The sequence below is a fragment of the Suricata suricatta genome, chromosome 7, assembly GCF_006229205.1.
Source record: "Suricata suricatta isolate VVHF042 chromosome 7, meerkat_22Aug2017_6uvM2_HiC, whole genome shotgun sequence".
NCBI lineage: Eukaryota > Metazoa > Chordata > Mammalia > Carnivora > Herpestidae > Suricata > Suricata suricatta.
The window spans coordinates 42,426,003-42,439,870 of NC_043706.1; the positions used below are offsets into that span (position 1 = coordinate 42,426,003).

General features: G+C 48.8%; 1 protein-coding gene across 1 annotated transcript in view; it reads right to left on the minus strand.

Moving 5' to 3' along the window:
- Positions 1–13,868, minus strand: part of CLIC5 (chloride intracellular channel 5) — a 102,928-nt gene that overhangs the window by 32,849 nt on the left and 56,211 nt on the right. The window contains exons 3-4 of the mRNA XM_029944319.1: positions 11,258–11,383; positions 3,054–3,160 (exon numbers count right to left, since the gene is read on the minus strand). Of these exons, the coding sequence (XP_029800179.1) occupies positions 3,054–3,160; positions 11,258–11,383 (233 nt within the window). The remainder of the gene's footprint in view (positions 1–3,053; positions 3,161–11,257; positions 11,384–13,868) is intronic.

Here is a 13,868-nt window from a genome sequence, read left to right on the forward strand (position 1 = left end):
GCGGGACCATGTCACAGTACTGGTTTGTTTCACACTTTGATGTCAAGAGGGCAGGAAAGGAAAGGGCCATGGCCCTTCTATATAGGAGGTCTGGGAGGCATCAGGTGGCCAGATGGGAGGGAGGGAAGGCTTCTTTCAAGAGAGAAAAATAAGTTGAAAACACAAAAGGGCTGATCTGAAGGAAGGACGTTGAAGAAATAAGTGCAGATCTAAAGATCCAGAGAGAAAAATGGGAAAGTAGTGTAGGAAGGCAAGTCGGAGGAAGCCAGGGGTGTCTTGTTGAAGTTGTGATGCGGGGCTGCCTGCCACAGAGCGGGGACTAAGCAGAGAGAGAGGTGGACGGTCTCCCAGGGCCAGCGGCCGCACAGGGCGGACCATGGCGCTATTGCCTGGGCTTCTGGAACTTTTGGACCCAGTAGACCGTAACTTGGGGGTAAGGGTAAAGGGAAGGAAAAGTAAAGGAAAAGGGCAGGGGTGGGAGTGGCCAAGCTACGGTGACCAGGAAGGAACAAATGCGTGGTGTTGAGTCAAAGGCAGAGGAGAGACCAGCACGAGGGGCCATGACCAGGGTGGGCTTCCTGGGGCAGCAGTGCCGCAGGAGCCCTGAAATGCACTCGTGAGTTAGGGGGAGAAAGAGTCACAAGGGCAAAACCCATCCCAGAGGAAAACAGGGTGAAAGAGAAGAAGTGGAAACAATGAAAATTGGAGAATGTTGAGTTTACAAGAAACTGAGACGTGATGTTCAGTGGAAACTGCTGCTTTGGGTTTGGGGAAAGAAGAACCGTAACTATGAAGAATATGTAAATACCGTTTGTAACTTGAAAACTCTGGAAGGCTCAGACGAGATAATCCTTCTGAGGGTGCACTGACAAGTACGAAGGAAGGTATTTGTGGCTGAGGGGAGAGGGCCCTGGACGTGGAGTCGGCAAACCAGCGCTGAGAGAGGAGAGGCAGTTCTGGCCCTGGGAGGTCAAGCACAAACTAAGGGTTGGCTCCTTTGTCTCGGTCCCCAGCCAGGAAAGCCCGGACATGCCCTCCACACACGGCCACAGGGGCGGTGTTCCTGCCCCAGCGCCGCCTCAACAGAGCACCACAAACTGGGTGGCTTAACATGCCAGAATCTGTTCTCCCACCTTTAGAGACCGGAAGTCCACCATCAGGGTCTCAGCAAGGCCAGGCTCCCTCACAGGGCTCTGGGGGTGCATGGGGGGAAGTCCTTCCTTGCCTCTTTCAGGCTGTGGTGGCCCAAGGCATCCTTAGCTTGTGGCCACAGCACTCAATCTCTGCTCCACCTTCACATGAACCTGCCCCCTGCTCTGTGTGGCCTCTCCTGTTCTTACAAGGACACCAGAGGTTGTATTTAGGGACCACACTAAATAATCTCATCTCGAGACCCTTAACGAATGACATCTACGAAGACCCCTTTTCCAAATAGGGCCCCCTCTCAAGTCCCAGGTGGACAAGGCTTTCGGGGGAACCTGCTCCACCCACCAAGGTCCAAACAACAGCAAAGCAAGAGGACTGAGCATGTTTAAAACATCTCCACATCCCCCCTCTTCCCCTTCCCCCTGAAAGCACTCTCCTCACAGCACCTATTCACGCACCTCTAATGGCTGCCACGGCCCGACAATAACACCCCACCTCCCAGGCTGACGCTGCAGGTTCCGTCCACCCTCCTCAGTCTGTCGCTGGCATTTCCTCAGCTCCCCATTACCTCCTCCCTATTGTTGCAGCCAATGGACTCCCCTTAACCTTCATGACCCAGGTGGAACCCCTTCAAGGCAGCTTTCTCAAAGGCGCTGAGGTAAATTCTTCCTGCTCTGAACATACTTTGGGCAGATACTGCTTCCCGTCCCCAGGGCAGCAAATCAGCTCCTCAGACTCCCTCAACTAGGCCATCACCTACCTCTTTCCTTGCTCTCTGACTTTTTGTGAATTTAAGCCTTTTCTTTAGCACCAGCCAGGTTTTCAAGACTGGGGAGGCATCTGTTTCTAGTTTCCTTAGAATCTAGTCTGTGCCTGTTACAACCCAGGTCCTCAGTAACTGTTACCAAAATATTTGCTTTCCACTGCATCAAGTCTGTTCCTGCCAAAATGTTCTTCCCTTTCCCTGCGTGCATGGCTGCCCTTCCCGGTCACCTTGTCCCCAAAGATGTCATTCTCCTCTGATCTCCTGAAGCAGCCAGCATTTACCACCTGGTTCAGGTCATTTGTTCACAAAGATTCGTGAAGGCCTTGCTGTCTGGCTCTCTGCTGGGCTCCAGGCTCCCGCCCTTAGGGCTGCTCATTCCCCCAGTCGAAGGCAAGCAAACTTTCTTTTGCCACCCAGGGCCTATCACAGTTCTTCAATGTGACACACACTGGATTTGAGGATTCTATTCAGATTGCTTTGGCTAATCCTTCAAGGAAACGCCAAATGAGGTATTTCAAGTGCCATAGCTTGCATGAGATGCCCAGACCCCTCAGAGAAGGCCTCGTAAGAGAACTAGTCCTGGGCCCTGCCGCCAAGGCCGGATGGAGGATATGTCAGGTTTTGACGATACTGGTACTCCCTGTACCCTCTGCCCTTGCAGCAGCGGGGGATGCAGAGGGCAGGGCTCTGCCTGCAATGTGTACCACCGTGGTGACCATGCCGGCCCACCATGGCCTGTGCCCACCCCTTGCTTGAGAAAGCTCAGGGGCCAGAAGGAAGCTGGAATATGTGGTCCCAATCAGGGCCTCCTGAAGACACAGGCAGGGGTATGAATGCGGCACAAACGGACAGTGGTAGGTATGGCCAAGGCAAGAACCTTCTGTGTAGACCGTATGCTATACAGTAAGGCAGGCTCAGGACACAAAGTGCATCCCTCCCCCCAAGTTCAGCAAAAAGGGTGATTGGCTGTTCTCTCACATTAGACAACAGGAAGGATCTAGAGCCCCTGGGTCACAGGGGACGTGGGTTTGGGGAATGGCGAGTAGCTTTGGTTCCAGATGCTTCTCTGATCCAAGTACCTGAGATGCCCTGGGCAGAAGTCACTACCGCCAGGGGCTCTGGGTGGAAGGGAGCCACTCACCCGCATTGTTTTGCGGCTTTGTGTTTTTGATGTAGGCAGAGAACTTGGAGAAGATGTCGATGCCTGCCGTGTTGGATTCCCGGTGTTTCGCAGCCAGTCTGGGGTACCTGGAAGGGAAGGCGTGGTGTTCTGGCATCAGTGAGACCTTGGAGCTCCTTTATGGGAGGGGCTGTGCCCCTAACGACTAGCAACATTCCTGTTCTAGTTTGATCTACAGTCTCTTGGGGATCTTACACCTACACTATGGGGACGGTGGGCAGAGGAAACAGAGGCCAGTGAGGTTAGGAGAGTTGCCTGGGGGGTGGGGTTGGAGGGCAGGACACAGTCTGTGGGCAGAGAGAGAGTCCGAAAAACCCTTCAGAGGACCTGGGTCTCGCCCTCTTCAGAGAACACCAAACAGTGTTACATCAAAAAAGGGCTCTAATCAAAACTCTAAAGCTCTACATCAGGTGCAGTCCTTGACATTTCCCAGCCCGTATTAAGATTAACTATCCACTCCAGGCTTGTGGTGATAATCCTCACTGTATGGAGCTAATTCCAGGCTTGGAAACCATTTCTCAGAAGAAAGGATACTGTTGGCCCTCTTCTGAAATATGCTTCTTTTATTTTTTTTAATGTTTATTTATTTATTTTGAGAGAGAGGGGTGGGGATGGGGCAGAGAGAGGGAGAGGAGAGAATCCCAAGCACAAGCTCTGCGCTGAGCGTGGAACCCGACCAGGGGCTCGAACTCACGAACAACAAGATCATGACCTGAACCCAGATCAAGAGTCAGATGCTTAACCGACAGCCCCCAGAGGCGCGCCTCCTTCACACACTTATTAGCGTGCAGGAAGATGTGAAAAGTACCAGGTTCCACGAGCACGACAAGTGTTTTCAATTGTTTTATTTCCAGGCATGGAGACAGATTTGCAACAATCCGGCCTCTCACCTTTGCACAGTCTTTCATGTGAAGCCAGAAGGATATAAGAGCAGACCGGAGTTAGGGCTCTTTTTTACTGGCTCTGAAACTGAACAAGATAAGCTTGTTTGTGTGGGAATCCACACGACCATCCAAGTGACCGATTCAGTCCAATGTTTTAGAAATATTATTTCACAAATATTTGATGCATATGGCCAGGCAGCAGTGGAGGGAAATGGGGGACAGATGCATACTTACTATTATTCTCAATTATGTAGACGTCTGTGATCTCTGGGTGGAGAGCTGGCTACTGCTCGTTGTTTGATTGCTTTTTGTTAAAAAGCAAAATACTTTTAAAATTTCTTTGAATGTTATAAATAGTGTGAACCAAAAAGTCTCTAAAAATTATTTGTTGCTCTTTGTTTATCCTTTTCTTTCTCTCCTTCAGCCTTCCTTCTTCCCTCCCTTTCTTTTTCTTTCTCTCTTTCTTTCCTTCTCTCTTTCTCTCTTCCCTCCCTCCCTCCCTTCCTTCCTTCTTTCTTCCACTCCTCAACTGGCCCATTAGCTAAGACTGTCCACTCTTGGGCCATGCTAAGTGGCTGTTTCATTTGAGACACTGCTATCAGAAGAGTCCCCATAAGGTCACTGGGTCCAGCCCTGTGCCATCAGGCAGATACAGAAGGTATTATGGTTCTCATTTTACAGCGAAGGCAACCAGAAACCAGAGAGGTAAAATGGCCATTACAAATGGCCCCATGGATACTCAATGGCTGGGGGACCTTGAGAACCCGGCCTGTCCCTGGAGCGGTGCTCCTCACATTCAGTCGCACGGCCTCTCTGACACCAGCAAAAACTACATTGCATGGAGTGCCTGCTGCGTCCCTGGCACTGTTCTAGCCCCTTTACATATAGTCATCATTTATTCTTTACAACACTTTTGCTATTATCAGGCTCGTTTTCCACATGAGAAAAATGAGGCCCAGAGAAGCTAAGCAATTTGCCACACGGCTAAGTGGCAAAACCAGGCCTCCAACCCAGGCAGTTTCACTTTGGAAGCCCGCTCTTAGGGCCCTGTTCTCCGGTCTTTCATGGACTCAACTGTTTCCCCTTAAAGCCCCAAAGCTCTCCCTCCGGCTTGGCTGAGCACCAGGAATGAACTCTCTCTGTTCACCTGCAGAGGGCGCTCGGGGCAAGTTCGGCACACAGTTTCTGAGTAGATTCCTCCGCTCGATCTGGGGAGACAATGCAGCTTCCTGCAAGATGCTAGGTAACCCACGATACTGAATTTTGGGTCACCCTTCGCTATTCTGGCCTTTGCACATAGAATCTGGCATGCTCTTAGGACAGATTGCCTTAAGTTATTATTAATAAATACCCAAGGCTCTTTGTTTTTGCTTGAAAAGTAAAGAGAGAAGGGCCCAGAAAATGCATTTTCAGTGGACTATTTGTTTGGGTTTGATGTTTTGCTTTGGTTTATGCCATCATTTCATCAGACTTGAAATAATAGGACAATTGAGGATTTCTTCACAATCAGTGCGGCCCACCGTGGGCAGGGAGAACCAAATCTAAGGTAGGTAACAAAGGGTCATGTGTTCAGGTAGACCGTAGTGCGGTCCTGTTTCCCCAGCACGGTTATTTACCGAGACTTTTCTCCATAGCGTAATGTCCCGTCTGCTGTCTTGGTGGGACCCGTGTATCCAAATCTTCACCTCCCCCATTTCCGTAACTAGACTTGAGGAAGCTACTTTACAGGCTGTTAAGTATTCATTTTAGCTCCGTATTTTTACTGTATTTTGTGTACGCATACAAGTGGGCTACAGAGCACATTCTGTTTCTCTAAAAGGCTAAGAACTAGTGTTTCCTTCAGAGAAACATCTTTGAAGTAAAATTGTGATGTGGTCTAACGACAATCAAAGAGATGATGGGTTTTTCTAACCCAGGGTTAGGAAACTAATTTGGCCCAGGCTCACATGCCAAATTCACTTCAATATCTGTTTATACACCTTTCACGAGCTAAGGATAGTTTTAACATTTTTAAATGACTGGAAAATATCAAAAGGAGGATTTTGTGACATGTGAAAATAATACGAAAAATAGTATTTCGGTATTCCTAAGTCCTAGTAGAGCACAGCCACGTCCATTCGCCTTATACGTTGTCTGGGGCTGTTTTCGCTCTACCGCAGCAGAGTTGAGACACGCAGACTCTATGGCGCCCACACTCAAAAAGACTTAGCATCTAGCCCTTTGCAGAAAAGGTTGCCAATCCCTGCTCTAACGGATGCCAATTTCTCTCCATTCTGTTTTTAAGATCTCTTATTTCAGATGCATGCACCAGAGACAAGCACTTAAGCTTCATTCTAGGATGTAAAACAGTTGACTTCCCATAAAAAAAAACATTTTTGTTCATATTAGCGGAGAAAAAAATATATACGTATGATGGAACTACATCTGACTAACTTCGGGTCCCGACTGACCTCTCACTGACTGACCAGAGACCACCGTGCCACTGAACAAAAGGGGCGCACACCATAAGTCCAACATGCGTTACGCGTCCAGCAGGCCCTGTCCCTGGTGTTGGGGACACACTGGAGACAGACAATTCTCCTGCCGTGATCAAGAAGCCTTTGCTGCTTCTAGGGGCTTTCCTGGTGATTGAGTATCGACTCTCCTTTTTCTAATGAGCTGAGAAGTGGATGGACCTCCTCTCTCCCTTTCTCTTTATTCCTGCTTCCTCATCTCCCCAAATCTCGCTTGAGAAACAGTTTAATGCTTCAGATTCCTCTGATCTTTGTGTGCTTGTTTCTCTTGTCTCTGCTAATTAAGCAAATGATTTTTAGAGGTACACAGGGGCTGGCTTAGTCATTAAAAGACATCCCTCGGGCTCTGTGGTTCTGAGACAAAGGTCCTCATGATTGCATCTGGAAGACAGTCACTAAAAAAAGGGACCGACTTCTCTTTCTAATGCTTCAAGATGCCATTTAATGAGCTCCTACTCAATGTCAGGCACTGGGCTAAGAAGTGTGATCTTCTATGATAGCCCCAAGAGATCAACATTACGATCATTAAAGACATGACAAAAGGGGAAGAGGGGAAGGGGAAGGGGGTTATGGGCACGGAGGAGGATACTTGTGGGGAAGAGCACTGGGTGTTATATGGAAATGAACTTGACAATAAACTATTTTTAAAAAGGTAAAAAATATTTTTAAAAATACAGACATGACAATGAAAGATATGATATCCACATGCTTCTCTGCATTTCCCAGGTTCTCCTTTTCTGGCAGATTGGGGTCATGTGACTGGATTCTGACCAATAGGATGAGAGGGGAAGGGGTGTAACCTCTCACGACCCTGGTGCTTAAAAACATTTGGCAGGAACCTTCTAACTTTTTCTCTGCCGAAGGAGACTTGGAAGTCACATATTCCAGAGGCTACAATATGGCAGGGGGCCCTACTGCCCCCCCGGACTTTGCCGGCGTAAGGACTAAAGCGTATTCTGTTAAGCTCCGGAGATTCTGTGGCTAATCTGTTACTGTAGTGTGGCACGACCAGCGGTGTGGATTAGAACACAAGTCACTCTGACCCCAAGCGCATCCTCTCAGCCACCCTGCCGTCCTGTCGTTGGTACCCAGGCTGCTTCTCTACTTCCCATAAGGTTAGGAAAAAGCACTCTTGTTTTTCACTGTTGGGAGAGACCTATAAACACTTCTTAAACTCATGAATTCAAAGTGTTTCCCAATTCTGGCAATGTTCTGAACCCTGTTTATACCCAGCACGTACTTGCCAGCTGACTGACTGCATGCATCATCAGTCTCCCCTCCTGACTTCGTAGCACAGTCATCTAGGGGTGTTTTCAACAATAACCAGCTCTGGAAAAGCGCTTTGAGACCCTCATGGGACCACAGAGCTTCTGCTGAAAGGCATCTCTTCGAGACTATGTAGTTTCACCCCCTCGTGAGGAAATGGGAGACAGGCTTGCCCAAGGCCATACAAGCAAACACTATAGCTAGGCGGCTGGGGTCTGGTGTCCTGCCTCTCCGTTCTGGATCCTCCGAACCCTGGCCATTCCATGGAGGTGAGAGGTGAGGCCCCGCGTGCCTCAACAGTCATCGCCAACGCTAGTCCCGGGGCTTCCTGTGGAGCAGCAACTGGGCGAGTCTTAGGAAAGAAATGGAAGTGGGATTCATTTAGAAACTACTTGAGCCTTCCTGAATTCCTTTTGACACCAAATGCTTTGTGGGACCAAATATGATTTAAAAAAAATGGTTGGAGTGTTGGCATGCGGTTTTTTCCTTTAAAAAATAAAGCTAAGGGGAAAAAGGCTACCACAATTTCTTGGCTCTCTGGCCACTTTTACAAACAGTGGTGTGATGAGAAACACATGGCAGACCAGTGTTCAGTGAACAGTTTTGGGGCGTTTGCTGCCCCCTAGAGAACCAGAAAGGCATGCTGCCCTCCTCCGGGGGCCTCCGGCTATGGGCCACCAGACCTCCCGGTTCCAGTCCGCGGAAGCCAGCCGGGGCCTGGGGCTGGTTGTGGGTAGAATAGCAAGTTTCCCTTGGTAGGGCTGAGCTCCTGGCTTGGTAGCATCTGCTGGAAGGTAAATGTGGCAGCTGCCCCGGTCTGACCCATAGAAAGGCATAAAGGACACTCCTCAGGGCTCAGGAATGGTTGACGGGCTCAGGAATGAATGGTTGACGGGCTCATCACGAGGGCCTCCATCTTGGTGAAACTCTGGAGACGCACATTTTAACAGTTGAGTTCCTGCTACTTGAGTGTGGTGGACTGTTCCATCACTGACACAGAAAAGGACATGGACCGGAGGAAGCAGAACTCAGGACAGGTAAGGTGGGTGGACAGGAAGAGAGGAGGGAGCGTCTGTGTCCAACACCACATAGCTCTAGTAGGATTGTGGACATCTTTTAGAATGATGAAATGATGATGAATCTGAAGGTGTCCTCCTGTGGAGGAATGTGCACGTGCACCAGAGGCATGTAACTCTCGGGGGGTCTCATGTGCCCTGTTGGTCCCACTGTGGATGTAGACTGGAGACCCCTGAGTAAGAGAAATGGCCTAGAAAAAGGCACAGCTGGTGGAGGTGGAGGGACCCTGGCTAAAGTGAGCACCAGGTGTGGGAGGGGCCCTCGGGTCATCCTTTCACACCGAGAAGGAACATTAGAGGGGTCACAGCACACGACTGAACTAGGAGGGGAAGCCGCAGCCCCCCAGGCCCCGCCCAGCCCTGCGTACCTCCACCCATGGGCCTGGCTGAGGACCGGGTGGGCCCCACTGCTGCCCACTGCCTCCACTTCGAGTTCCCCACTGGCCTGGAAGGAAGTGGGAACTCCTGAGTGTGGGTCTTACTTCTCAAGGAAAATAGCTGCACCCGGGACATTCCCTTCTTGGTCTCCCATGCAGAGTCCAGACGCTGTTTAGTTATTGCAAACTGCATGTATTTTCCCATGTGAGAATTCAAACCAGCCCCAGCGAGGAGATGGAGTCCCAAGGGAGGGGACAGCCCCTGAGCACTCTGGGGACCCCTTCAGCAAAGAGGCTGGCTGGTGTCCAGAGATGGGGGGATATGGGTGACTTAATTAATGCGCTCATTCAAAGTATACACTCAGCTGCTTCCCGGGGCTTAAGGCAGCTTTCCACTCTCAGCATGAAGATAAACTGTCTTAATGTGAATGACAAAGAACACTCTTTAGCAAGAATGTATAAATGTTAAGGCTTATTCAGAGCATGAGTGGGGGTTTTCATTTAACAGTGTGATGTGTGACCCTGCTCAAGTTATTCAACCTGTCTATGCCTCAGTTTCCCCAAATATAAAATGAGGCAACTGGTGGGATGCCTGGGTAGCTCAGTCAGTTCAGTGTCCGACTCTTGGTTTGGGTTCAGGTCATGATCTCACGGTTGTGAGACAGCCTGCTTGGGATTCTCTCTCTCCCTCTCTCTGTTCCTCCCCCACTTGCTCGCTTTTACAAAAACTCTTTCTCTCCCCCTCTCTCTCTAAAAATAAATAAACTTTAAAAAAATGAGGCAATGGGTAGCATCTATCTCCCAGGGCACACAGTGAAGGCTATCTAAGTCTTGACAAATAAATGCAACTTCAAAATAAATGCAAGACGGTAGTTTCCAGTGGTCAAATCCCAGTTATTTTCTGTGCTAAGTAAATAGTGAGATCCTGCCTTAGCTCAACACCCTGGTCTGTCTTCCACGGACTGACACCAGTGGCTGCTTCTTACTGATTTCTCCACCTCCAACTTTTCCATCCTCTGCCCCCCTTGTCTTCCCACCCCCGAAGTCAGCCCAAAAATGGACTCTAAATACTTTTGCTTCAACTTTCTCAGTGGCTGCCCTACAGGATGGGAACTGTGTGTGCCTTACCTATAGAAATATTTTTCTAGTTAAAAACAAAATTGTGTGATTGTTTTAATCCCTGATTACAATAAAGTATAGCTTACAAATCTAGTTTCCAGTAATTTTCAGAATTCACTTTTCTTTCCCTTTATGCCTCTTTTCTATCAGGAACAGTTTATCCATCCAAGCCTATAGTCAGCCCTCTAGTCTCCCCACCCTCAACCATATCCCCTAGGCTCACTTCAGAAGGGGAGTCAGTCTAGGAGTGCCAGTGGGTGAGTGGGTTCAGCATCTGACCCTTGACTTCGGCTCAGGTCATGATCTTATGGTTTGTGAGTTTGAGGCCACGTCGGGCTGTGTGTTAACAGCATAGAGCTATAGAGTTGGCCTGGGGTTCTGTCTCCCTTTCTCTCTGCTCCTTCCATGCCCCCTCAAAACAAAACAAACAAAAAAAAAGATTAAAGAAGAAGAGGAATCAGTCTTTTAATCCTTGATTATGGGTTCCAACCAGACCTTGTCAGGTCTATGACTCCTGTTCATACTGGGGTGTGGTTTTAAGTCATGGGGTTACCGCTTTCTTGACTTATTCTCATTTTGTCAGCCTTCCAGACCTCATTCTAAAATGGGGAAGCCTTTGCCCTTGGTTAGGGATCTTTCAGGCAAAGTGAACGGGAGAGAACTCAATTAGGGGGATGGAGTGGGGCATCCTTCCCAGTGCTCTCTTTAGGAGACATAGCCTGTTCACAGGGGTATCTGCCCTTGGAGTTGGACTTTGTGGAGTGGTTTTGAGACTCGTAGCCCTCTGGGGTTGAAAAGAGGGTCCCACAGTCTGGTTTGCTGAGGCTCCTTTGGAAATCTGCCTCCTCAAAGCTAACGCTGTGCTTTTTCTAGTTCCAACACAGACCCACCCCTGCCTGTCATTAGCTTCATGAATAAGCAGCTCGTTACTTTTCAGGAGTCAAGGTCTCCTCCAGGAATTCCTCGATCTTATTGACGTCCGTCTTCACATCCCCATTGAAAGTCAGGAAGGGCGGATGGGTGCCAGGGGCGAGGTTGTGCAGGTCGGCTGGCTTTCTGCAGAGAGATGGAGATTCAGGAGGCGGCTTACACAGAGCATCTATCCTTCACGGCAGTCTACGACTTGTACATTAGACTCCCTGGCCTGTCCAGCATTTCTGTAGGCAGAACAGACTTATGGTGGGGGATGTAGGGCAAGGGAGGGAGGAGCAAGTTCTGAAGGGATGTGGTGTGACACACGAACTCTGTCTGGTGGAAGTCACAAGAGTAAGTCAAGATGAAGGAACCGAGTCCTACCGAAAAAGCAGAAGGTAATGCCAGGTGACTCTCTAAACGAGTGCCAAGATTTTAATACCCAGGGCAGAGACTGGGCTTTGCTTTCGAAAGTTTCTTCACCACACAGCTTAACAAAGATGCACACTATAGAACTCCAAACTTAAAAAAAAATTTAAACTAATGAATTCAATCTCACTAAGATACTAAGAAAGTTCTTCTCTCTGTTAAGGGTATAGGCAACAGGAGAGAAAGTGGCCTTGTGTTCGCCGAGGGGCCCTGATTGTGCCAAGGGCATGTTGCATGCTCCATCAGCTGGTGGAAATACAAGTGAGGGAAGGAGGCTTGGTCGATGGGGGCGTGGGGGGCATGGGGCGGAGGCAGTGCCAAAGGAAACAGTAAGGAAGAGGAGGAGTGACAAAGGCCACTGCCCCGCGCACGACTGGAACATCAGAGTCACCCAAATGCTCCCACAGAGCACGCAACACTTGTGGGAGTCAGAGTGGAAACCATGAGATGAAAGAACCGAAGAAAAGTCAACAAGGGCGAAGAGGAGTCTGTAATGAAACAAATTCCTGGCTGGCGTAATCTGTTTGGGAGAGGAAGGGAAGAATTTCAATTAGGGTGCTCCTCCCATATCGTTCTCTGAGCACACATCCTCTCCAGCTGCATTATTTTGTGTGACACTTGGAACTCCTCAGGCAGCTGGGACCGAAAGTATTTTTGAAATCTCATCTTCGTGGTCCCTTTGTTTACTTGGTGCATGTTCCTCATCTGGACAATGAGAGGACATTCTTTACCTTCCCCTCCTGTGCCTCAGAGCTGACACGGGCAGAAATGCTTGGGTTCCGCAGCAGGGAGGGGAAATCCATATGGCTTTTATTTTCCAGCCATTCCCCCTCAGTGGCTTAAAGATACAGAAATGGGGGCCCCTGGGTGGCTCAGTCGGTTGAGCATCCAACTTCGGCTCAGGTCATGATCTCATGGTTTGTGGGTTTAAGCCCCACGTCAGGCTCTGTGCTGACAGCTCAGAGCCTGGAGCCTGCTTCTGATTCTGCGTCTCCCTCTCTCTCTGCCCCTCCCCTGCTCATGCTCTGTCTCCCCCTCTTTCAAAAATAAACAAACATTAAAAAATTTTTTTTTAAGATACAGAAATTACTTTTTTCCTGTGACTCGAGAAAACAATGACCTCCGGAGTCTGGCATTGCTGAAGAGTTCTGCCCGCACTTGGCACTGCTCAGGTGGACTTTGCCAATGACATGCTGGTCAGTTACAGTCCTCTGTCTTTGTTGACCTTCTTCAGCATTTATGGATGACACTAGACATTGGCATTGAACCATGTCACCGAATCTAAGTTATGACTATTTAATATATATCAGCCCTCTTTCTGACGGCATCATCAGGTCCATGAGGGAAGGGACGATGCTAAAAACAGTCCGTGCGTGTTGTTTCTGATACGAGCCAGGCACAATACTGGATGTAAATGCTTTCCATGGCCTGCCTCACGACACTCACAGTTAGCCTGTACAAGGCAGTCTTCTTATTCCTATTGCACAGAGGAGGAAACTGAAGCTTAGAAAAATGAATGGCCTTGGTCAGGGTCACTCATCCAATAAATGGTGGTGCCAGGGTAAGAAATTAATATTCACCGTATCACATATTTAAAAAGTCCTTCATCCAGATGGCCTACAGGCACATGAAATGATGCTCAACATCACTCATCATCAGGGAAACACAAATCAAAACCACACTGAGATACCACCTCATGCCAGTCAGAGTGGCCAAAATGAACAAATCAAGAGACTATAGACACTGGCGAGGGTGTGGAGAGACGGGCACCCTCTTACACTGTTGGTGGGAATGTAAACTGGTACAGCTGCTCTGGAAAACAGTGTGGAGGTTCCTCAAAAAACTATCCATAGAACTCCCTTATGACCCAGCAACAGCACTGCTAGGGATTTACCCAAGGGATACAGAAGTGTTGATGCATAGGAGCACATGTACCCCAATGTTCATAGCAGCACTGTCAACAATAGCCAAATCATGGAAAGAGCCTAAATGTCCATCACCTGATGAGTGGATCAAGAAGATGTGGTATATATACACAATGGAGTATTACATGGCAATGAAAGGGAATGACATATGGCCATTTGTAGGAAAGTGGATGGACCTCGAGGGTGTCATGCTAAGCGAAATAAGTCAGGCAGAGAAGGAGAGATACCATATGTTTGCACTCATAGGTCTAACAGGAAAACAGGAGAAACCTAAT